This window comes from Abrus precatorius, unplaced genomic scaffold, assembly GCF_003935025.1.
Source record: "Abrus precatorius isolate BTA unplaced genomic scaffold, Abrus_2018 Scaffold6, whole genome shotgun sequence".
NCBI lineage: Eukaryota > Viridiplantae > Streptophyta > Magnoliopsida > Fabales > Fabaceae > Abrus > Abrus precatorius.
Window position 1 is genome coordinate 8,541,037 of NW_020874406.1, and position 25,425 is coordinate 8,566,461.

A 25,425-nucleotide genomic window follows, 5' to 3' on the forward strand; every position below is an offset into this window, starting at 1 on the left:
TTTGTTTTGGATGAAATTATTTTCAAGGAAACAATTTCTTATATTTTTTAAAAAATCTTATTATATAAACATAAGCTAAATTAGTCTTACAAAATATAAAATAACATTTTCAATCGCGTACGTGCCTGCATACCGAAGAATTCCTGTATCAAGTGCATAAAACACTGGCAATATATCTTTCACATTATTGTATAATTTTTCTTTCTGATCGGTTGAAAATAATCGATTAATATTTTCTTTTTCTCTTAATTTATACGTATCTGACCACTGCTTGAGATATTTATGGCTGCGACTTATTCGATCTTCCTATGTCACCTTCGGTTTTTTCTGATCTGTATGCATGTTTTCGTGAAGGATAAGACCAGAGCAAGATTATTATATTATATTTGAAAAACTACTAAAAAATATTATTATAAAAATTATGGCTTGTAATTATAATGATAAATAAATAAATATATATATTGTTTTTTCATCTTTTTGTAGTGAATCCATATGCATGTGATCGAATGGCTGCTCCTAAATGACTTTTTGGGGTGTTGATTGTTGCCACATACTTTAATGCAAAGATCAGATGCATTGTGTTTACAGAAAATCGTCTTTCTCTGCTCATATTCTTAATATGAGGATTTGTTCATTTGTATATGCATCGCACTCTGCACAAATACAACTCAAAAAAAGTGAAGAAGCTGTTCACTGCTGTCATCCTTATCTCTGCTCTTTTTCCACTTCCGTCACTTACATTGTCATAATTTGAATTTGCATTTAACGAGTCATGTCAGAAAGACATCAGAGCAGCCCTCACTTGCAGTGCTCTCTGAGGGGAGAGAATGAAGGAAAAAAAAAAAAAACTAATAATAATAAATGAGAGAAGACTTCTAAATTAATTTAATGAATTAGATAAATTATCAAATTAACATTACTCTTAATTTGAAATTTTACACGTAAATTCCAACAGAAAAAAAAGGTGAGTTTTAACTCAGATTCATTTCAATTAATTTTGTTAATTATATTTACAGTGACAGTAAATCCTAATTAAGACTTCACCTGTGATCAACAAATTAATATAGATATAATTGATGTACGTAGAAAAGATTCTCCAATAATACTAACTTATTAAAAGTCAAAGGATCAATGATAAGAAGGATCAAAGAAGTTCTTTTCCATGCTTTTGTTTGTTAATATATAGCATCATGTGACGTTCAAGTTATATCAACGTTCAGAATTAAAAAATTTCTCCAGTTCATGCGCACTGAATTCAAATTCAAATTCAAATTGCTTTGCTTAAAGTACTCAAAAGTTCTTGAATAAGTTAGCAGTTGACATATCAAGTTAATTATTTATTTGATTGTTGATATTATCGTGCTTATGATCAAACACAATATGCTTTCAATTTTGGAATTTCCAGTTACTCTTGGTTATGTGATTCTACACATTTGACATTGACACGTAGTGGTTGATCAATTCCATCACATGCATGTGTCATGTGCCGCAGGCAAACGCGTCAAAAAGCCATATGCAATGCATAGGTTTTCAAAATCTACGAGGAGATTTGCTATAACTGCTTGAAAAGATTATTACAAAGCACCATTTTGCTGATAAGTGTCAAAAACTCCTAATAATATTTAGCAAATAAAATATTTTAAGCACAAAATATCATTTATATTTTAATATATCAAAAGCTAAAAAGTATTATTTTATACTTTAAATTTTTACAATTACTCACAGCAAAATAGTATATAATATCATTTTAGTTTAATTTATTCTAAAAAAGGAGGGATTGACATAGGTACAAAGTTCAATTACAGTCTGTAATCAATATTTTTAAGAAATCAATTGTCGTTTTGTAACTATCACTCCTTTGCTTCCTATCACTTTGTGTCCATATTTTAGTATATAATATGACTTTTTGTAACAAATAAGTCAAAATTCTTTAATGAAATATATATAAGTTGGCTTAAGTTAACCATGACACAACTAAAAATTTGATCACAGTAAAATTTCTTACTTAATAATAATTTTATTCACTTTTAAAATTTTTAACAGTTAAAAGATTAATATTAAAATTGGCAACACTAAACTAAATTAGTGCAGTTTTGTGTGACTATTATAATAATATTAACATAGATTGTACAATGATTATTTAGTAGTAACTTTGAATTATCATTAAATTTTGAAATTTAAAAGTCAAATAAATACTATATCTCATTCATTTAATAGATTATAACTACATAAGTAACATAAAACTGTAGATCTTGTTGTAGAATCAAATAAATAACTCACACCTTCCCATTTTAAAAGAGAGTTTCACAATCCGGACAAATTATATAAAAGTGAAGTTAAATTTTTTTTATCTTTGCAGCTCGTTATCTTAAATTAATGTCAAATTTTTTTGCAGTTACATAAAAAATTAACTTTAAATTTCTTTATTTTTGTTGTACATAAATTTGTAAAACGGATTAGTTTATTAACTTCTATATTTTAAATGGAAATAAACTATTTAGAAAGTGAAATATTTGATAAAATTACTTTTTTTACAGTTAAACACATGTATATTTTAATGTTAAAATTATATATAAATCACACATTTTTTACAATAATTTATTCATATATATATATATATATATATATATAATTTAATCAATATCTATGTTTATATTTATAATACCTAATCTAATTGATAGTAATTTCAATTAAAATTATCAGCAACCACTCATCTTTAGTTTTGTACAAAAATTTCTTTTTCTCTAATAAATTGTATAGTTCATTACTTCAAATAAAAATATTTTTAAGGATTAATTCTTTTAATAATGTTAATTAATTTTTCTATATTAAGTATTTATTTTTTAATTTAATATTATTAATAATTATAATATTTTATATTTTAAAAATTTATTAAATTTAAAAATAGTTATATAATATATTTTTAATTATTTATCTAAAATTTTAATTTAATTAAATAATATCAGTGCAGTGCACAGCAAAATTACTTAGCTATGTATTATTTTATTATTGAAGGGAATAATTGTCCTTAATTTTATGGTATTTAGCTAAAAAATTTCATATATGCTTGTCAGAATTAGTTTATTGTCGTCAAAATTTATAAGTTTTATGAAATATTTTAGTTTTGCGTGTCTAATTACTTATTTTTCCTCAATTTTTTTTATTAATAGGATCTTTTTATAGATAGAAATTTGTTATACTCTTTTTCGGTCTTTTTTTTAAAAATTGAACAATGATAATTTAGTGGAAAAAAATATCTTGACAATAATTTTTTAATGCTTAATTTTTTTGTAAATTATTACTATTTAATTAGAAGAACAACAAATAGAACCAAAATTCTCATCCAAGGTTTTCCTTGCATGCAAGGAGACGTTAGTATCTTGCATTATCATGCATTGACTTTCCCTGAAATTAAGAGAGTGATAGAACCACTGAGGAAAAATCAGAACATTTACTATCCTAGAATACCACCATAACATTTATTCAATATAGGAATCTAACTAAATCTATGGTATGCTTATTTTACATGATAATTTGAACTTTTAAAACAATTGATTCATATTATAGGATGAAAATACACTTCAAAGTAGTAATATTTATTACTCCCATTCTTCAAAAGCATAATCAACTAAAGGTGAGAATCCATGCATTGTGTATTCTTCAAACGAGCTTCAACAATTACAGAAACATAATAAATAAATAAATAAAAAGTTAGTGAAGAAAAAAAGAGAAATTTATGATATGGGGACCATTAGAGTTGAAGACCAAAATCAGCTTACATTTTGAATCCATGGATGAATTAGTTTAAGGTGGGTGGCAGCCTCATTAATGTAAAGGCTCAACTTACACCATCAAACCTACTACTCCATACATTGCTGAAATGTCCAAACAATACATTTCCAATACCCATAAAATTTTATCACTTTGATCTAACCTTGTCACCAACAGTCCATATTGACCCAAACCTCGGATTAATTTTAATACAGAAATGGGTTTTGATGTTTGTGTCCGAAAATGAGTTGCCACTTCTACTTTGTTGTAGCAAGAGTGGTTAGGCAGAAAGTAGAGTGATGAAAAAAGAAAGATGACAAGGACCAAGAACAAGCACTAGTACATAATTGCAATAAAAACTAAAGAAATTAACAGAATCCACATAGTACGGAAATGGGAGTAACACAAAAAAGGTTCTCTGCTTCTCTTCTTCTGTCCACTTTTGGCTTTTGTCATACCAAAGGGTCGCTAGGGTGTTAATATCTGTTCTCTCTATGATTAATTAATTAATTAATCGAATTAGTACCCTTTTTCTTTTGTGCAGTCTCACTACACAAACACCAACCCATCATCATACATGTACGGTCAACCAAACTCTAACTCTTACATGTATTTGTATACACTCTTGTGACACGTGCTTTCTCTCTCTCTCTCTCTCTCTGGGAATTAAATTAGATTTAGAACAAAAAATTGAATGAGCTGGAGGGAGATTCCGTGTGTGGAAATCGAGCTGTAATTGAAAGCCTCCCTTCTTTTTCCCTCCTTCCCACCCTCTTCCTGCTTCATATGCTTTCACTCTAACTCAAAAGAGCCTATAAATACATCAAATGTTCAACATCTTTGGTCACACACCCTCTTCTTATTTTTTCTTCATCATAATTATCACGAAGCTACACACACTAACACAAACATGGAACTAAGCACCATGTTATGCTTGTTTGCTTCTTTTCTCTTCATTGTTCTGTTCAAGAAACTCATCAAGCCCTATGTCTCCAAACGCCGTGACTTACCACTCCCCCCTGGTTCCATGGGTTGGCCCTACATAGGAGAAACCTTTCAAATGTATTCTCAAGACCCAAATGTCTTCTTTGCCACAAAAATTAAAAGGTTCAAATTCATGCCAATTCTTTCACTTTCCATTTTCAACCACTTCATGGGACAAATTTCTCTTACATACATCAATTTTTTTTCTCTTATTTAGGTATGGCTCTATGTTCAAGTCCCACATTCTAGGTTGCCCCTGTGTGATGATTTCTAGCCCTGAGGCTGCAAAGTTTGTGCTCAACAAAGCTCAACTCTTCAAGCCAACATTTCCTGCAAGCAAAGAAAGGATGTTGGGAAAACAAGCTATCTTCTTTCACCAAGGGGAGTACCATGCTAACTTGAGGAGGCTTGTTCTTCGTACCTTCATGCCTGAAGCCATTAAAAACATCGTCCCTAACATTGAAACCATTGCCCAAGATTGCCTCAAATCATGGGAAGGCCGTTTGATCACCACTTTTCTTGAAATGAAGACGGTGAGCCATCAACTTCAACTCAACTACTCCCAAAGCAGATAACACAAACAGAGCAAAACAGAGTTTCTCTGTTTTTCCTCTGTTCATTTCCCAAAAAGGAAAATTATACCAATAATTAAAAAAATATTAATTACCCATTTTTAATCCCTCGTTGATTTTCAAAATAAATAATGGAGTTTTTTGTTTTGGTCTACTGCAGTTCACTTTCAATGTTGCTCTGCTTTCGATTTTTGGAAAAGAAGAAATTCTGTACAGAGAGGCTCTGAAACGATGCTACTACACCCTTGAGCAAGGGTACAACTCAATGCCCATTAACCTTCCTGGGACACTGTTCCACAAGGCTATGAAGGCAAGGAAGGAGCTTGCACAGATCTTGGCTCAAATAATCGCAAGCAGGAGGCAGAGGAAGCAAGATTACAAGGACTTGTTGGGTTCATTCATGGGTGAGAAAGCAGGGCTCACGGATGAGCAAATAGCGGATAATGTGATTGGAGTCATATTTGCGGCTCGTGATACCACTGCCAGTGTGCTTACGTGGATTGTCAAATACCTTGGTGAAAACCCTAGTGTCCTAGAAGCTGTTACTGTAAGTGTCTGGGTCCTACCCTTTATTTTTGTCAAACAATTTTTTCAATTTAAGGGTCCCTTGGACTTAATTAAACTTTTTTTTTTTTTTTTTAATTTTGGAATATCACAGGAGGAACAAGAGTGCATATTGAAGAGCAAGGAAGAAAATGGTGAAGATAAGGGTCTGAATTGGGAAGATGCCAAAAAGATGCCAATAACTTCAAGGGTTATTCAGGAGACTCTAAGAGTTGCATCAATTTTGTCCTTTACTTTCAGAGAGGCAGTGGAGGATGTTGAATATCAAGGTCAATAACCAAATCTTATATGATACCTTAATCCCTTATTTATTTTTAACCCAAGATCTCCTTTCCTTTTCTCATTTAGGCTCACAGATTCTGTGTTGATATTTGTTTTTCTTTAGGGTATCTTATACCAAAAGGGTGGAAAGTGCTACCTCTATTTAGGAACATACACCACAGTCCTGACAACTTCAAGGAACCAGAAAAGTTTGATCCCTCAAGATTTGAGGTAATTGTTGAGCAGAAACTATGCACTTACCTACCATAGTTTTGGTCTTATTAATGCAATGAGTGATACCAAGTCCAGACTTTGACAGATTCTGTTAACTATTTGACAGGCTGCTCCAAAACCCAATACTTTTATGCCATTTGGCAGTGGGATCCACGCGTGTCCTGGGAATGAATTAGCCAAGTTGGAGATTTTGGTCCTCCTACATCATCTGACCACAAAGTACAGGTTGGTAAACTTAATCACTAGTAAAAGTCTCATTGCAACCTTTTTTTAGCTGTCTGCTTTGAATGGAGACATGTTCCAAATTGGGAGGTTTAGAATGTTTCTAAGTGTTGTTTCTATTATTTTGGTGCAGGTGGTCTGTGGTGGGTGCAAAGAATGGAATTCAGTATGGCCCTTTTGCTCTCCCCCAAAACGGCTTGCCCATCACCTTATATCCCAAGAAGTAGATATCACTCAAACATAAGACAGATCCAATCCAAGTCCAACCCTTGTTTTATAGTAGCTTTCTAAATATGGAAAGAATGGCTTCATAGCTCTCAAAATTGGTTCCAGAAAAATTATTAAAGACCAAGACCATATTGCAAATGGATAACCAAACAAAGGAGATTAATCTTCCTTTATTTTTGGCCAAGAGAAACCCAAAGGGGTAGTCTTGACAATAGCATACAAAAAGGGATGTCAAGTGTATATAGGAGGTTTCATAGCCAGACCAAATAGTATTAGGTTCTTTTTATTTCTTCACTTTCTTTTCTTTCTATTTATATGAGGAAAAAGTCCTCAAAAGATTGTATTGATGAATTCAACTAGTTTTGTATTCATAAGAACGCCGCAAGGCAATAATAAAGTGAAATATTGGTTCTGAGATGAGTATAAAATACCACAAACTATATCTGGCTATTGTTGGTTGTGTAGAGAATAGAGATGCCTGAATAGAAAATAATCTAACATTAAAGGTATAAATAAACTTCATAATCTTTACTAAAAAAATAACAATCAGGAAAAAAATAACGGGAAAAATGAAAATTAAAAAAAAAAAAAAGAATGCCAATGAATCACGGCACCACAAAATGAAAAAAATACGTGCTTCCCATCTTGCTAGCATGCATTCAATTATTCAAATTTTGACTAATACGGATTCCATGTATTGCATTTCAATCAAACTGAGTCCCCTAAGATCCGAACACATGTCGTTTCAAGCATATAAACATTATCTAGCAGGTACTCGCCTACGTAAGGTTGATCCACTCTCCTCTCTGTCGTTTTTCTTCAATCAATTAATTTCCTTTTTTGCTCCTTATATAAGTCAAACCTACTAATATTTCTCGGGTTGATTGCAGCAATTAGAATTATCAAACTATATTTTGTTACTCTTGAATCATGAACACACTTCTAGCCTCTAGGCACTATATCCTTATATTTAATCAGAATATTTATGTAAAAAAAAAAACAATTATAAGTGTTATTCAATGGTCTATTAATTGGAGCATATTGTAGAACAATCCTCTATAGTAGTCTTATATTTCTGCCTTGTCTCAAATTCTGATTCTGATATTTTAACGTGTACGTCGGTGCTACCATTCATATGTATCCAAAGATGAAACGTTGCAGTTCCTAATTGTCTATATTTGTAACAAGACAAACACCCCTTTATGGCTTCAGAATCTATGCAGTTAGAGTTTCCAAAGTTGTTTATGAGCATGTCATAGCTATCTTATTCCACACTGCTGTTGTTGAACAAATATCTGTACGTGAAACTTAGTGGGAAAGTTAATTCATTCTTATGCTGTTTCCAACTATAACTTTCGTGACAATATCTATTGATTTAGTTTCATTGGTGTTTGATATTTTTCTCTTTGATGTTGAGAAAAAAAATGGGTAGGTTGTGTTGTGGGCCTTGAACTTGCACCGCTTAGCTGTTAATGAATAGTTTGAAAATGTGTCACAAATTTCTGTATAATCAAACCACGGCACCGCAAGAAGACACTTGCTCATGTTATGATAACTTCTTATAATTAATTAATCTGAAATACGTGTAAGATAACCTTGATGCTACTTAATGGCAATCAGTAACAGAATCCGAAAGTTTCTCTCAAGGAATCAAGATTTTTTAAGTATCATGTATAAAAATCAGTGTAATATGATCTGTCTTGAGCTATTTTTATAAAGCAATGATGACTCAATTAAGCCACAAAATTTGAATAGCCATGCATTGTAAAAAGAAATTAAAACTAATATGTTATTATACTTTTAGGTGCATGTTAATGAGTTAGATCGTGAGAAATATGTTAATAAAACTAAAATTATTACTTGCTAACAAATAGACTCTCAAAAAACAAGAGTATATCAGTAGAATAATTGATGTGTCTATTCATCAGTGACTCAAACTACTGGGTCAGTATTAAAAGCGAATGATGTTTAACAATATATGTACACTAACTCTATAACTTTTCATTTAATTAAATGATAAGTTTCAAATGAGAAAATATATTATTTCATAGTAAAGGTTGCAACATCAACTTGTGTTGTTATGATATGAGTAAGAATTTGTTGTTGGGAGGGGTTACTGGTTTTAGTATCTTAATTTCACACGTATCAAATCAATACTAGTCAAAAGGACAAGTTTTTAAAAGAAGCAAAAAATAAAATCTCATATTTAAACTGAATTGAAAGTTATAGTATATGCATAAAAAAAATACATAAAAAATTTGAATATTTAATAGTTATGATTGGAAGGAGAAGAAAAGTAAAAATAAGAACAGATTGGTGACCAGAAAAAAAAAAAAGCAAGAGTCAAGACAAAGAATCGCTACGAATGCAGTTGGAAACTTAAGGAAGCATATTATAGGCAAAAAATATGATAGATTTCGACATTTTGTAGTGTTTTCCCCCAAGAAAGAAGAGGAAAAAAAATGAAGTCAACAAAGTTAAAAATCTGCAAAAAAGGAGGTAATCTTCTTGAAAGTTTCTCGATGATGTGGAAAAAGAAATTGCGCGTGGTGTCTGAAGCATATAATTTGATGATGAAAATGAATAGCTATGACTTTTTCTTTTCTTAATATATATATATAGGAAATTTAACAATTCTAAAATCATTGAAGTTGAGCAGGAAACTGTCTCTTTCCTGGTTTAATCCCAATATTAAGTTCTGTTCCTCATAACTTACACCGTATTTTAATGAACAGTTGATTTTGAATATCTAAAAATTATATTTTTAATATAATAAATCTTTATTTTTCAATAAAATTCTTCCATTTTTAGATACCTAAAAAATGTTGGTATTTTGCTTTTACTAAACACTAAGTCAATCCAATGAGCAAAGGATCTATAAAATAATGTGTCATTTTACTTGGATTGGCATAGTAGTGGTAGAAGTATATTGCTAATTCTCTCAGTTTTCTTTTCCTTTATTTTCGTAAACAAATCTTTAAGAGAGGGATAATTTTACTACTCCATTTAAGATGGTTCTCGAACAAAAGACAAAGAACAAATCTTTGATGTTTAAGAAGAAAATGAAAAAAGTAAAATAGAACATCATAAATAAAATATTTAAGAAGAATAAAACATAATAACCACACACTGCAAGAAAACCCAACAGATCAAATGATAAAACATCAGCCCCGTCATGTTGCCGCATTTTCCACCACCGACAAATGGCTCACCTTTGGTCCAATTTGCCTTCTGAATGCTGTGTGTAATATTGTTGTTTGAATTTGACCCTCTAAACTGAAGATATTTATAAAGTAAAAAAATATATATATATATTTAGGGGTAATTTAAGGTATGTTAAAGTTTATAAAAAAAAATACCTCAATTATATATTATTCCATATTTTATATGTTTCTTTATTTTAATGGAGTTAATTAAGTCTAAATAATTTTATTGTTTATCCATTATCAAAAAAATAAAATTACTGTTTATCAATTGCTCTTTTTATTTCTGTCTCTTTCTTTGTATTGATCTTTTAATCTCATTCAATTGTGTTATGAATTTGTGTTGTTTTTCTTCTTATAACATGATAATTTACTATTTAAAGAGAGAAAGATACAAAAACAAAATAATTCAATGTGCAGAAGTTAGGACCTTTATCACTCGAACATTTCTAGTAGATGAATTATTTTCATCTTCATTTTTTTCCTTCAAAAATAACATTATTATCATTTTGTTAAAATGAATCGTTGTTCAGCACAAAGCTAATGGATAATACAGGCAACCAACTTACAATTAATGATAAAAGGCAAAGAGGAGAAACAGTTACCCATAATTTCATGTTCCAATCATTTGTCCTTTCCATTGAAATCAACATCTTTTTAAGAACTGAAAAAGAGATTGCACATTATGACTTTGGCATGAGTTCTAAGATCTTAGCCAAAAATGCTGACTCAGAATTATTCATCTCTCATAACAAGAGCACAAGTGTCAAACATGTGTTTTTCAATTTTGTTGTGAATTTAATAATAGGATGTTGATAGACATGCCAAGGTACATTTCAAATCTATGACAGCTATACAAAAATGATTCTTTAGTAGTTGGTCCAGATCGTAGTTCAGCCATATCTGGGATGGATATAGCATCATGTATATGGCTCTTTAGTCTTTAGGCGATAGTTTCAAGATAGGAGTAAATGTTAGAGGCTAGGATATGCCAATGTATCAATATTTTCTTATCTTTTGATTTTGTGGATTATATGAATCCATCTATCTAACTGTTAGAGACCATAGTCCTTATGATTTAATTAGGTGAGATTGTGTAGGACGTCAATTCTACAAATTAAGTTTCAACTTTCAAGTTTGGCGTAAATTGAATATCAAACAATTAGAGATGTGCAACCAAAAATCCAAGAATATAGTGGTTCAAGACTTTTCTTACAATTATGTATCTTTAATTTTAGTTGTAGAGTTTATGCAAATTATAAGCTAGAACTTTTATTTTCCAAAAAAGAAAGAGAGAGATGAATTTAACTTACTATTTTACATCATTAGTTATATTTTAACTTAGGTTCAATTGTTCTAAAGGCACTGGAATTTAAATCTGGAACTATAAAACAAAGTATTTTAGTGAGTAAAATGGTCAAGTGTACATTAACATCAAATTGACTTCTCTTTTTTGGCCAAGGATAGATTTCATGACCAATATAAGAAAATCATAAACATCCATCAATATTGAAGGAATATGGTAGTTGAAACTTTAAAGAATGAAATAGCAACAGAACAGAGAAATGCAATAATAAAAAAAGAGTTTTATTAACCTCAATTCTAAGAATTGAGTTTAAACATCTACAAATAGAAATTTTTTATAAAAAAGTACATAATTATTATATTAGAATTATAAAAATACAATAAATATTTTTTTATTTAATAAAATTTTACTATTATTAACAGTTTATTTTCGTCCTAAGAGTTGAGGTTAACAAAATACATAATAAATAAATAAATTATATATATGTCTAAGTTTACATGCAGCAAGAATGCTAGTAATATAATATTTAACTAATTTTTAATTATTAGCTAAAATTTATTAAAAATTATAAAATTATGAAAAAAATTAAATTAGAGTAAAAAATATTAATATCTATATATTTTTTAATTTTAATAAATTTTAACTAATTAATTGTTAAAAATATGTTTAAAAAAGTGTTAAAAAAGTGTTATTCTTACATGGAAACACTTTTTCTCTAGAACATACTTCTTTCTTGAAAGTCTATGCATATCCTCCACATGGTGAAAGTCTAACGACTTGCCAAGGGCTTGTTAGTAAGTGATTTGAAAATTCAATGATTTTGAATATCTGATTATAAGTTAAGGTTGAAGGACCTTTCATAATTAAGATTTCGTTTCCAACTTTCTCTGCCCAATATAAACATAGGTGTTATAAAATTATAAAAAAATAATTTGAATTATAATGATAAGATAAGATAATTCAATACGATAAAGCTATTATATCATGTTATCAATAAATATTAAAAATAAGATAATAACATATCATGTCCTTTTATCATGTTCATCAAATAGTTCTTAAATTCCTTTCTTAGTAGTAATTATGTCCAAATATAAGGTTGAAGAGTCTTTAGGTATGATTGGGAGTTTGAGTTCCAGAAATAAAGAGAGAAGTGGATAAATATTTTTTTTAAATTTAAAATGATATATAATATTTATATAAAATAAATAAAAAGTTAGTGTATTAAAAGTCAGTTTGGCAATACAAATAAAAAAGATACATTTTAAATTTAGCTTACTTGACTAGCTTAAAAGTTTATTTAATTAAAATAGACTTATTTAGTAAAAAAAAATAAAACTTATTTCAGTAGCTAGTGCCATTTTATTGTGCTTTTCGAAATGCTAACTTTATTTCATGTAGCATTTAAGCTTACTCTTAGTTTTATTTTATATTCCTACTGTCTTATTTTAATTTTTTCCTTGTTCTTTTAAATTTCATAAACTCTCGGAAATGCATTTTCTGTCACGTTCTTTTAATTTTTTTATAATATAAATTCCTTAAAATTATAATATATATATATACACACATTTTTATATTATCTTATTTTAAAAAATATTTAAAAATAAGAATAAAAATAAAATTATTATCCTTATTTTTTAAATGACAAATTATTTGAAATAAATTAAGATTTGAAAAGTGATAATAATTAGAATATATATAATTACTAAATTTTAAGTTAAGTTCATGTAATTAAATATATCATTTTGTCTCTTTTCACTTATCAACTAATTTAACAGTTAATTTTTCAAAATTTTAATTTAATTTAATTATTTATCAAGTTTTTAATTTCTAACTTTAATTTTTAACTAATTTTTAAGCTTTCACTTAACTTATCCATTGACTTTATCAATTTTTACTAATTTTTAAGCTTTCACTTAACTTATCCATTGACTTTATCAAACACATTCTAAATATATACTCATTCATTATTTTATTTTGAGAAATTAAAAATATTTATAAAAAATCATCATTTTTTTTTTCTAAAACGTAACTTTTAAATATATCTTATTCGTTAAATTTGCAGGTATCTCTAGATTAATTTTATCTATATTTTTTTGTTAACAATAAACTATCACAAATGGTTTATAATTTAATCACTTATGATACATTTGAATATATTAAAAAAAAAAAAAAACAATGCATGATGAATCGCATCGTTTAATACGCAACATTTGTGTTGGCTGACGTACTCATGAATCAAGATGGCTAGCCTCGTGGTTGCCTTGCTGCAGCGAAGAAAGTGAATTGAAAAATCATCGAATGGGATATGTGTTTAGTTTATTTTACTCAAAACACTAATCAGTCACATCGGTTTGGAGCTAAGAAAATTAGCTCATGTGACACTGTGTTGAGGTGTTTTAAAGGTTAGATGACATAATTTTAAACATATAAGTGCTTTTATATTCAAAATTTAAAACATATTTTACAATAACTAATGAGATAGGCCGTAAAAAAAATATAAAATAAAATAAATAATGCAATAGAAAAATAGAACATTACTCTTTTTTGAATATTATGTTATGACTAGAATTATTTTTAAGTATAATTTTTTATTTATTAACTTATAAATATTATGTATATTGTCAAGATATTCAGTTACAACTAGATGTAAAATATTTCTTATAAAAGCCTTTCTTCTCAGTTAGCTTTTAAGTCTATTCTATTTGCATATTAGACTGTCAACAAGTGCTCATTCTTGTTGAGTCACCTCATCAGTATCATATGTCTAATCTTAAATATAAAAATTTATTAAAATAACTCAAATTAATTAGAAATAGAGATAGAATATTTTATATAAAATTTGAATGAACATTTTTTGGAGTTAATTTTTAATATTTATTGTTAAAATGATATATTATTATTATTATTATTATTATTATTATTATTATTATTATTATTATTATTATTATTACAACACCTTAGTATTTAGAAAGTAATATTAAACCCTAAGTAATCGTGTATGTGACAGTTCAGTTGAGATTGTGTTTTGTAATCCAAGTTTTTGTACGTAAAGCAATGGTGATTCATAATTTGTGGTAGTCATGAACTGCTGCGAGTGAATTAGATATTTTGTATCTTGTATAAAACTTATACAAAAAGACGAAATCTGATAGAGAAATGTATTTCTCATTTTGTTTTTGTTGTTTTGTCGTCGTCTTCTTAAAAGCTATTTGCTCCTCTGGATTACAACAACGAGGAGCGGTAGAAGAAATAAAGGGAAAAGGAAAAAAATGCATAGCCTGAAAACGTTGCAAAGATGGTCCTAAGCTAATGAGTAGTCGAGTTCGTACTCTGTGGTGAAGCAATAATGCTAAAATGACGTGGTATAGCCGCAACAGTGGTTTTCGGAATATATAGCACTAGCATGCATTTGGCGCACGAGAAGCAAAAGTGGTGGAAGAAACAATAGACACGTATAGTAAATAGGTTACCACTTCAACTATTTGTTATTTTATAATGCACTTTTCTTGTGTTAGGTTCCTTTCACCATGGAGCTATTTTTCTAGTTACTTTTCTCTGAAAACCTTGGATAAAGAAAAGTCATAATCTTAGGTTGAATGATATATACATGTTGAGTACAAATATCTAGTTATATAGCAATGTTGTGAAGTATTGTGTTAAACACTAATGGTTAGAATTTATTTGGCAACATGAACAAAGATATCACAACAATTACATCATGCAATTGCCATTTCTGTTTCCATCAGCAAGTGGCACTGACTGGTAAAGTCAGATAACATATATATATTTTTTTCTGGTGGTGGATATATAAGCAAAAGTAATGAAGTACATAATGTTTTTGGTATTTCAAATATAATTAGGAATCCATCATATCATATTCTGGGACATTTACAATAGCTAGCTAGGGACCAATTGTCAGTGCCACATAAGTGGAGGTATACAAATACAATACTCAAGCAACAACTTAGCATGACAAGATCCTTTGCTTTTCTCTGCATTTTAAACCACAGAAAGTATTTGAACTTTGTAACAACATGAAAAGCATAGAAATATCCACTGGAGGATTAACCTTCGTAATTTACTAAATATGATGTGCTAGACGGGTTATACATTATGGTTTCCATCACTACTTTTTGCCGCCCCGTAATCTAAATCCATGCATCTGAACTTCTATTCAAGTTGAAAGTTAAGATAATTTCAACTTCTGAATAGCATCGATCTGATGCATTGGACAAGATTTGTTTGCCTTCTTTAAAAAGTACAGCAATATCCAAACCTACATCTCTTAGCTGTGTTATTTAAATTTTCAGTGAACTAGTTCCTAATTTATTTAGCATCGATATATTCCAGTATAGAAGACTTGGGAGAAGAGTTGATATATGGACGGAAGCAAATGCAGTGCCAAAGTGTTAGTACATAACATCAATTGAATGCTCTGATGAAAAAAAAATGCTAAATGATAAAATTCATTTGGATTTCATAATTATAAAGTTGTTCCAAATACTGAATATATGTAAGTTGCAAATCTATGACATCTACCCTTATAACAATTTTTTGTGTGTTTTTGGATTATAGTTCCTGAAGAGACTAAGGGGCAGGAAGCAAACACTGGTCCGAACCACAATAAACCAAGTGAAGGAATTTCTTTTAGAACCTCAGTTTTATATATATATATATAAACTAATTCCAGAATGTATTAAAATCTTTTAAAATTAAATTTCGAAAGCAATAAAAGAGGGCCTTCTTTATTGTGCACAAGAAAAAGGGATGTAAATAGAAAAAACTGGAGAGTGCTAAAAATTTCCCATCATGTAATATAACAGGGCACCAAACATAGAAGTACAAAATCCAAACCCGCTCACCGGAAGACAAGCACATACGACTAAAATACAATTGACTACTGACCAACTAAATCTCTCAACTTCGACCAAGTTTTGAAAAGTCCTAACTACAGACAGCCGAAAACTCGCCATTGTATAATCATGCATACGGTGCTACTTTTAAATCAATGAATTTAATGGTGTCTCAAAACCAAGCCTTCTTAAGCCAGATTGACCCGTCGCTTCAAAGAGCCTGAATTCCTAATCTTACAAATAGAAAATTCAGTGCTTACATAAGGCACGCTCGTGTAAATAAAGTTTTTTTTTTTTTTTCCTGGTGACTAATAAATTTTTAATTTCGATTCACGTAAAACTTGTTTATGGGATCTCATAAAACTGTTAATATTACATTTTGAAGAGGCCGTGATAATGTGACAAAGTTCTACAGAAATTGAACTACAATCAATTTAATAATGTCAGCATGGATAACATAAACAAAAATAAAAAACATGACGAGAGAGCGAACGCAACAAAGGAAACACAACTGGGCCAATCGTGAGCATATCCGTAATTCTATAAAGGAATAGATGAACCTAATCCCCCATTACCATCTCTAAAATAATCACCAGTACAAATGTCATTCACATCAAACTGATATTATTAACCACAATATCAAGCTTCTCGCTGTTGAAAAACCATCTTATGGACACAGAAAAATGCACATAAATGTTAAAAAAACAAAATACAGCTTTGGTACAACAAAGATGACCCAGAACTTCCTATTAAGCTTAAATGGCAACGGTATGACCGTGCATAACGGTACCCTTTCTTAAAGTCTAGAGTGGACCAAATCCTGGATGTGGCAAAGAAAGCCTCGCGCATTCAATAGTTACAAAAGCTATTCTGCAACGAGTACAACCTTTACCTGGTTCAGCCATCATTCCTGGACGTTTAATCAACCCATTCTAGGGGGATGCAATCATCCATGCCTGATAATGACTTATTCAAGTGCATATATGCGATCACAGACTGTTTCAGGCAACTAGACAAGCAGTAAGTGGTAGGCAATCTATCCTCAAACATCATGATCTAGAGTTGGCTTAGTAACCGGATTAACCAAGCAAGTCACTGAACAAGTTGGGATTCTGATTTGAGTGGTTCACGCCCATTTGCCTCACTAATGCATCCTTCTCCAAAGAATCTTTAGCATTTGGACCCTTCGTAGGTTGAGACAAAGTCGTCACAATTATTTCTTCACTAGTACCTCTTACAGCTGCATTTGACAACTCAGATAAAAGATTTACATTATCTCCACTCACAGGGATAGAATAAACACCACCACTGTCACTCTGCCCACTTGTAGTAGTATGCGCATAGAGTTCCATAATATCAGGCGCATTTGTAGCTACACCTACATTATGATTTGTTGCAGAATTAATGCCCGGGTCAAGAAGACCTTCCAATTGCTTGAATGGATCCACAAGGGGAGGAGCTGTAGTGACAACTGGTTCACCCAAGTCGAGCAAATCAGGAGGTGTTGGTTGATGGATTGTTTTCTCCACAGCTACTTCGCTGTGAACAACTGCAGCCTTTGATCCCTGAGATCCTTCTGCAGCACTTGCACTAGCTTTTGGAACCTTATGACTAGTGGATGATCTTTTCTCAGGTTTAGTTGAACCACCAAACAATGAAGCAGCAAGCTTCTGCTTTTCTGGAGAAATCTCAACCTGTGTCTTTCTTGAATCATAACTATCACGTACTTTTGAATTGACAGCTGAAGCACCATCCACCTGAGTTGCCCCATTTGTTGGTTTTTGGGAAGTAGAATACGAGGTAGAGGCAGATGTGCTTGGAGATGAATAATAAGTTGGTCTACCCCACTTCTTCTGAACACCGTCAAGCCGTAGCTTAAGCTCCAAAGATCCAGCCTCTGATACTGATCCCACTGATGAGATATGCTGGTTCTCCCTAGAAGACAATGCCTCAGGTACTGGAACAATGTCTACTCGGGATGCAGATGAAACTGGAGCAACTTTCGATTGCATTGGAGGCTTTGGAAGTTCATATGCCTCAAATTTCAGACCATGCTGCAGAGATTCGCGTTGATCTTGACTTCTGAAGTTGCTCATATTTCCCAATCCAGTGCGCTGATCCTCAAGAATGTAGGGTTGAGCACCCCTTTCTAGAGACTGCTGGACATAACCATTGAGGAAAGAAAGATTCTTATCGATCTGCATAATACAGTCAAATGTCAATAGTCTTGCAGCAGAAAAAGAAGAACAATATGCATTATTCCCAAGCACAAACAGTGCTTCCATTTAGGGAAATGAATGTGACAAATAGAAAACCAGATTACTATGCAGTGCGTACACAAAAAAAAAAAAAAAAATGGTTGTGTTTTAGACACAACCTAATCGAGATGCATTATTCCCAAGCACAAACAGTGCTTCCATTTAGGGAAATGAATGTGAAAAATAGAAAATCAGATTGCTATACAGTGCGTACACAAAAAAAAAATGGTTGAGTTTTAGACACAACAATGGAGAGACCAAGGTCCTAACACAACCCTTCTCCTTCACCCAGGCTTGGGACCAACTATTGGACCATAGGTAGTGTTGTAATGACCAACAAATAATAAATTAATAAAGATCTGGGAGAACCGATGCTAAAAGATGAGTTTTCGTTAGAAGGAAATAAAAATTGCAGTTTGTGTTTGTTGACGAGACAAACAACACTAAGCAAATGAAACAGCTATTAGAAATTTGCACAACAATGTATTTCACTCCCAACAACATGCATTCCATCTGCCCAAAATAAAATATTTTGGATAATCAAGTATGGGTTGTTTTAATTTAGTAAGCATTTTGATTTCCTATCAGTAATTATGCAAACATAAAGAGATCTAACCATCAATACCATACTTCTCCCTGAAAGAAAAAGGAAATTCTGTCATATTATGAGAATGAGATTAAAAAAAAGTATACAAATTACCTAAATAATTACATGGAAGAAAAAATATGTGATTGCAAGGCTGATTTCTAAAATTAAACTTCAGATCAGGCATTAATGATGTTATCTGTGTAAATTAGGATCTGTCCTACAGACATTGATTAATTAAGACAGATAAATGAGAACACATTGGAAATGACCAAGACATTAAGAAAATGAGAGCAATTCAGACACTCTTCCAGAAACTTAAGTGTTGGGTTGTAGGACTAGGAGCCTACCTTAGTTTAAACTAAAATTTGTATTAGAAACTTGATTGGCTTTTCTTAGGATGTTCCTAGATGGGCAGTGTGGTTCAATTATCGAGTTAAGAACAATCTAGGTGTTTTCAAATCTTATAGGAAGCTGCAACGCCTTTCAATTATAGAATAGTCATAAATTGTGGGAGTTGTTGCAGCTATTGAAAAACATGATTTGTAGAAAAATGCAAGAAAATCTTATCGAGCACTACACTGATGGATGCTGAAATTTGGTTAATATAAAAGGCTTTTCTTTCATGCACTAAACACCAAAAATATTATTATCTTAAAAATGAACACAGATAAAATGTTATTATCTTAAACGGATCTAAGTAGATTCTATATTAGCAATAACCTCAATGTCTTCACAACTCGCATCTCGTGGTATTATTATTTCAACTGCTCGTGCATCCAAACCTATAAGGGCTTGCAATTCATATGCACGTTGCTGCAAATCTGTAGAGTGGGATGCCAATAATTCTTCAATCAAAGATTGACACTGCAAGTAGACAAGAAAGAGTTACTCCTCTTGCCATTAAGGGTATCAGTCAAATTTCAGCATAAACTTGTAGCAAACTATAACAGAATTTTATTCTTTATAAACAGCCTACCCATATTAAAAATTATATTTGAAACTAAACTATCAATTACAACAATGAAAAATATTAGATTGAAATCGGGTGTAATAAGATGATACAAAATGCTGACTCAGTGGTCCTATTTATAATAATAATTTGGTCAAGTACTAGTGTATCATTACTACTACTAACCCAGAATAATTAAGGAAACAAACGACAAAATATAATAAATTAAGAAATAACTCTAAGATTGCTTCCCTAATTAGACAGTTACTTGATTCCACAATACACTTTAAACATATTCAAATAATTCAGAAGATATTCTAAAATATTTCAAGATACCCTGGGATATTCCAGCATTTTTAATAAGAGAGAGTTAAGCCCGAGCATCTCAATGTCACTGGCTATATTTATTATAGAAAAACATCCGGGGAATTCATAAACATATATAAATATAACTCAAGAAAAAAATGTTTACAGAGAATTAATAGAAAAGTAAATCTTAATCTCTAATATTCATGTTCCTCAGTGTCAACTTTACTATATTAGATTATCAACCAAAGAAATAAACTTCTGAATCAAATTAGATATGTAAACAGGAAAATCATTCATGCAATGAACAACACCATTAGCACAATTTGAAAACACCTAAAAAAGACTTCTAGAAGATTTTCATCATTGGGGTGAGATTCTTTTGTACGAGGACAAAGATGGGGAATTATAACATACTTATAAGGGATAGTAGTATATCCCTCAAAATTAAATCATATATTGCCATTATAAAAAGCCTGTGAAGTAGAAAAGATACATATTTTTGACCTAAAGTCTTTCAGCATATACCTCAGGCAGGATATTATCCACTTTCCTCCCAGTTGCTACTTCGAATGCATAAATTTTCATCAATGCTGAAATTCCATAAGCCTTCACAAGAGCAATAAATTAGACTCAATTCAAAATTGTGCAAGCAAACAGATTGAAATTAGGTCCAGACATACGATGGATGCAATAGAACTAACAAGATTAACAAAAATAGTTGAACGATATAACAAAGTTTATGCAGAAAACATATCATCATCAACATATACACTACTGCCAGAAACATAACAATAAAACACCTAGCATATATAATCCATGAAATTAAAATAATTCTCATGTAAGTGAGCATGCCCATGGCAAAATTTATCACATCCTCACCTAACGCATTCAATCAAGAATGTAATGTAATGGAACATAATACTTGTATATCTGTGTATTTTGAAATGTTAAATAATTAAGCCAAACATCGCACTATTTATTAACACAAAGCATATGTAGGTTTGGACAGGCAAGTATGTAAAGTATCAAAGAAGTACAGTAAAAGTGTACTTGATTATTGATAATGTAAATTAGTTGGAAGAGAGAGAGAGAAGATCTAGGGTTGAAGTAGGGCAAACAAAAGAGAAAAGGACTAACAACCTCAACATAATTAGGCAAATTTCTCAATTATTATTTTTTTAAATAGAAAATAAAGTTATATCAAGCCTTAAACAGAAATAGATTTATTATGCGTAATTTCATATTGATAACATGTTAATGATGTCAGTATTAAAAGCAATCATGAAATACCACAAAATAGAAAGAAGATATCCATTGATAATCAAAGTATCCCGAAATAAAATGTGTTTCAACTTTTTAACCCTTCCCCATAGCTAAGGGTTGGCTTTCAACAAATACCTTAACATTTTCATCATTAGAATATGCCTCTGCAATGTCACATAACTTCCCACTAATATAGGAAGCAGAATACTTTCCATCAGCTGTGCCATATTCCCCCAGAATCCAACAGATGAACTGCAATCAGAACTTAAAATTATGCTACAAACAGATTATATTTTTCACAAAGAAAAACAAGAGGGAAAATCCAAAACAAAGGTGGGATAGGAAGTACCTGAAGAAACACAGATGGAAGCTTTGGCTCTCCAATAATGCGCAAATATGATTCAACCTACATGAAGCAGCTTCCATTCAGCACCAAATTTATGCACACGTTCAATTCATGGTGGACATATCAAATAAACTAGTGTAATTATCAAAATAACATACAGCAGATGATCTCAACTGACTATCTGCAGCATCATCGTCCTCTCCAAATCCTTCAGCAATCAACCGCATCAAATTATGTGCAACCTTGATATTCACAAGATCTCCAGCATGCTCAAAAACTTTATTCATGGTCTGCATAATCAAAATACCAGATATTAGTAGTTATCATGAATGTATGCAAAAATAAAAAATGTAAAATCAATAATGTTGCGGCAACTATTTCAATTACCTGTATAAACCAATGATTACTTGGTGCAAATTGCTCGGCAAGTTCCACACATCGAGATGCTATATAAGTCTTATAATGATCATCACTAATGCTAATCATGTAATCAATCATACGGTCAACAATCACTTCTACATTGGAGGACTTGGTCATTTTGTATAGCAGTTCAAAAGTTTTTCGCTTCAGAGTATCATCAGGGTCCTGCATCACATTCATCATATTTTTATCAAAATTCCAAATCCAAGTATGACCATAAGAAACTATGAAAGAGAGAAATATAACTATGTGAACAAAAGGGAGCACTGTGATTTTGTGTGATAAACATGATCAGGGTGCTTATGCACAATTGTATGGAGAAAGAATATTAAATATTGTGTCTTTCCAACAAAATCTTAATCTTACAGAAATGAATAACTCACCAATATGTCCCATTCCAAATACCAATTGTAATAAATTACTGATTATCAAAATATCAGTTCTAACTGCAAGTTTATATAAACTGACACATCAAATTCTGGCTGGGTACGTACATTGGTGAGCCAAAAAATTTTGACGTCTGCCTTACACAAAATCACGGCTAATGACTAGTGAGTAAACAATGGGTGGAGCTATTCAACGGATTTGTAAGTGATATACCATTACACTACATCAACCAGCAATTGAACTTATAAAAATACCAACAGCTGTACATTGACAAAACAAAAATTTAGACTTTCTGAAAGAGGAAACTTTGATTGAAATTAAATTGTGAGACCATACTTTATACTCCATGTTACTGTACATATAACAACTTGTGTAAGAGTCATAATAGCCTTATGGGTTAATTTACTTTTCTTATGGACTGACAGACCCAATTCTATCCTGTTACTTTAATTTGTTGGCAACTCTTCACTAGAAATTTCTACAACGGTACTGAACACCAACATGAAAATAAGATAAATTCAGCAGCATTGATCATCATTTGATTTGCACTTGCAGACTAAATATGAAAATATGAAGTGAAACAAGCATTGAATGATCAACAGATTCAACACCAAACCTATTTATCAAACACTCATAAAAGGTTCTCATCTTAAATCATAAGCATTTACAAGGAATATCCCTCACCTCTAAGCAGTCAATGACAGCCAGTTGGTGTTGTTCTGCAACATGCGGACTTAACTTTATCAACCGACCAAGAGCATCAATTCCCATGTACTTGAGATTGTGACTATCACTCTGCCAACACAATAACAAAACACACAACAGCTGAATCCACGAACACGCATCACATTGCATAAACTCGAAACACACCACCAAAAAAAAAAAAAAAAACACCAAACCTTCAAAAATTTCGCAATAACATCGGCAGCAGCCTCTAATAGCTTAGGATTGGGATATATGGAAGCAACACAGCATATGCACTCATAGAGAACAGCATTCCCTATATTAGTCACCGAATCACTCTTCCTAATTATATCACCGAGCACAGTGTACATGTTCCCACTGGCTTGCTTGTCACCACTTCCCAACAATGCAAGCATTTTCAGTAACTTAATCTGCAAGCTCGAACACAACAAGTACTAAAATCTAAGCAAATGAACGATTAACAGAAGCGAAAAACAAAAAGCGAGATTAAATGGAACCTGAATGAACGGCGCAGGCATTTGATGATAATCATAGGTCTTAGGCAACCTGTGTTCTGCAATTTGCTTAAGAACGCTAACGAAGCCAGCGACGAGGTCCTTGTGAGAATCAGCCTCGTCGGAAATGAGATGAAAAAGAGGGCAAAGAGAAGCGTTCATTACCCCAGGGTCGTTATCACAGAGTCTCTTGCGGAAATTCGATAGCAAGTGAGAAACGGAAGATGGAGATTTCTGGTGAAAACGGTGAAGCGCCATAACGGCCTTTTTCCTAACGGTGTCCTTGGGGTGGTTGAGAAGGTCGACGACACGTGGAAGCACGGCGGGGATGGTTTCCTCGTTGATGAGTCTGCAAACGGCGTTAAGCGCGGCGCAGACGACGAGGTAGTTGTCGGAAGCGAGGTCTTTCTGGATGGTGTTAACGATGAGGATAATGAGGTCGTGGTCGTCGCTGAGGAAGAGCGTAACGGCGAGGTAACCGGTGCGTTTGAGGAGGAGATTGTCGTGGTGAGTCATCTTGACGGCGTGAATGTAACCGAAGGAAGCGTCGTGACCGAGCATCTCGACGTAGAGGAGGCGAATGATGTACTCCTTCATCTTGCGTTTGGGGATGTCGGCGTCGTTGATGCGGCGTTTTAGGGTTTCGATCTCGCGGATGACGATGCGGTCCTCTTCGGCTTTGGATCGGGCCTCGCCGATGGACTTGATGAAATCGAGAAACTCCTTGGATTGGCCCTGGGAGCCCATGGATAGCTCCCTACCGATCGTCTTCAACTGCTCCACCTTTGATTCTTCTTCTTCTGCTTCTGCTTTTGCGAAAAAATACAAATCCTCGTGAGAGAGAGAGTGAAGAGTGAACACTGACCAACACTACACACGCCGTGCTTAGGAGCTGCCGGGTGTCGGAGAAGGAGGGAGTAATTTACACGGTGTCAGTTATGGTGAATATTACCATGGGTCCCCACTGGTTTAAACGGGTCGGGTCAGATCGGGTCGTATCGAGCTTGCCTTCCTCACTCGCAAGAGTAAACTACTTCTAACCTTTTTAATTTTAATTCAATTAATTCAAAATTATTTTTTTTTATTTTTTTGGGTTTTTATTATATTGAAAACGCACTTTGTTATGACAATGTTAATGTTTCATTATGATAGTTTAAAACAACGATGGTAACCAGATAATTAAATTAAAACTCCACAATAGCGCTGATACTGTTTTGGTGTATTAGAACTCAGTTAATTAAATTAGTGCGGGCTTAAGTCAATTTATGTATATAAATTAATCACTTAGCATTTATAGTTTAGTAAAATAATTCTTTTAATAATCGTTTCTACAATATAAACTGAAAGAAAGATGACTGATAATTCAATTGATATGGGTAAATTCTTTTAAATTGATGTAGTAAAAAAAAATCTATTTTATACTTGGATGAAATAGAAAATGAGTAAAAATAAATAAATAATAATGATAATAATAAATTTCTAACGTCTTAGAAATCTACTTGTACTA

General features: G+C 31.7%; 2 protein-coding genes across 3 annotated transcripts; one reads left to right on the forward strand and one right to left on the reverse strand.

The window, feature by feature from the left end:
- Positions 1-4,623: 4,623 nt before the first annotated feature.
- LOC113868568 (abscisic acid 8'-hydroxylase CYP707A2-like) lies at positions 4,624-7,399 on the forward strand. Of its 2 annotated transcripts, XM_027504257.1 has the most exons (7): positions 4,624-4,878; positions 4,973-5,288; positions 5,488-5,874; positions 5,986-6,160; positions 6,277-6,383; positions 6,493-6,611; positions 6,742-7,399. In XM_027504257.1, the coding sequence occupies exons 1-7, from the start codon at positions 4,682-4,684 to the stop codon at positions 6,833-6,835; spliced, it is 1,395 nt and encodes a 464-aa protein (XP_027360058.1). In that variant the 5' UTR covers positions 4,624-4,681; the 3' UTR covers positions 6,836-7,399. The 2 variants fall into 2 exon arrangements, with proteins under 2 accessions (XP_027360058.1, XP_027360057.1); XM_027504256.1 differs by having other exon boundaries at positions 5,488-6,160; positions 6,742-7,249.
- Positions 7,400-16,507: 9,108 nt separating this feature from the next.
- LOC113868505 (AP-4 complex subunit epsilon-like) lies at positions 16,508-24,991 on the reverse strand. The gene is made up of 10 exons (XM_027504145.1): positions 23,922-24,991; positions 23,619-23,834; positions 23,404-23,514; positions 22,300-22,497; positions 22,071-22,202; positions 21,916-21,972; positions 21,702-21,818; positions 20,829-20,909; positions 19,766-19,909; positions 16,508-18,396 (listed from the first exon to the last, which is right to left on the reverse strand). Exons 1-10 carry the CDS (start codon positions 24,663-24,665, stop codon positions 17,278-17,280), a joined length of 2,919 nt encoding a protein of 972 aa, XP_027359946.1. The 5' UTR covers positions 24,666-24,991; the 3' UTR covers positions 16,508-17,277.
- Positions 24,992-25,425: the final 434 nt, after the last annotated feature.

Coding starts and splice junctions, on each gene's coding strand:
- LOC113868568 (XM_027504256.1), top strand. CDS start 4,682: ATGGAACTAAGCACCATGTTATGCTTGTTTGCTTCTTTTCTCTTCATT. Junction 6,161..6,276: donor GGAGGATGTTGAATATCAAG/GTCAATAACCAA, acceptor GTTTTTCTTTAG/GGTATCTTATACCAAAAGGG. Junction 6,384..6,492: donor TTGATCCCTCAAGATTTGAG/GTAATTGTTGAG, acceptor ACTATTTGACAG/GCTGCTCCAAAACCCAATAC.
- LOC113868505 (XM_027504145.1), bottom strand. CDS start 24,665: ATGGGCTCCCAGGGCCAATCCAAGGAGTTTCTCGATTTCATCAAGTCC. Junction 23,835..23,921: donor TGCCTGCGCCGTTCATTCAG/GTTCCATTTAAT, acceptor TCGAGCTTGCAG/ATTAAGTTACTGAAAATGCT. Junction 21,973..22,070: donor GTCAGTTGAGATCATCTGCT/GTATGTTATTTT, acceptor TGCTTCATGTAG/GTTGAATCATATTTGCGCAT.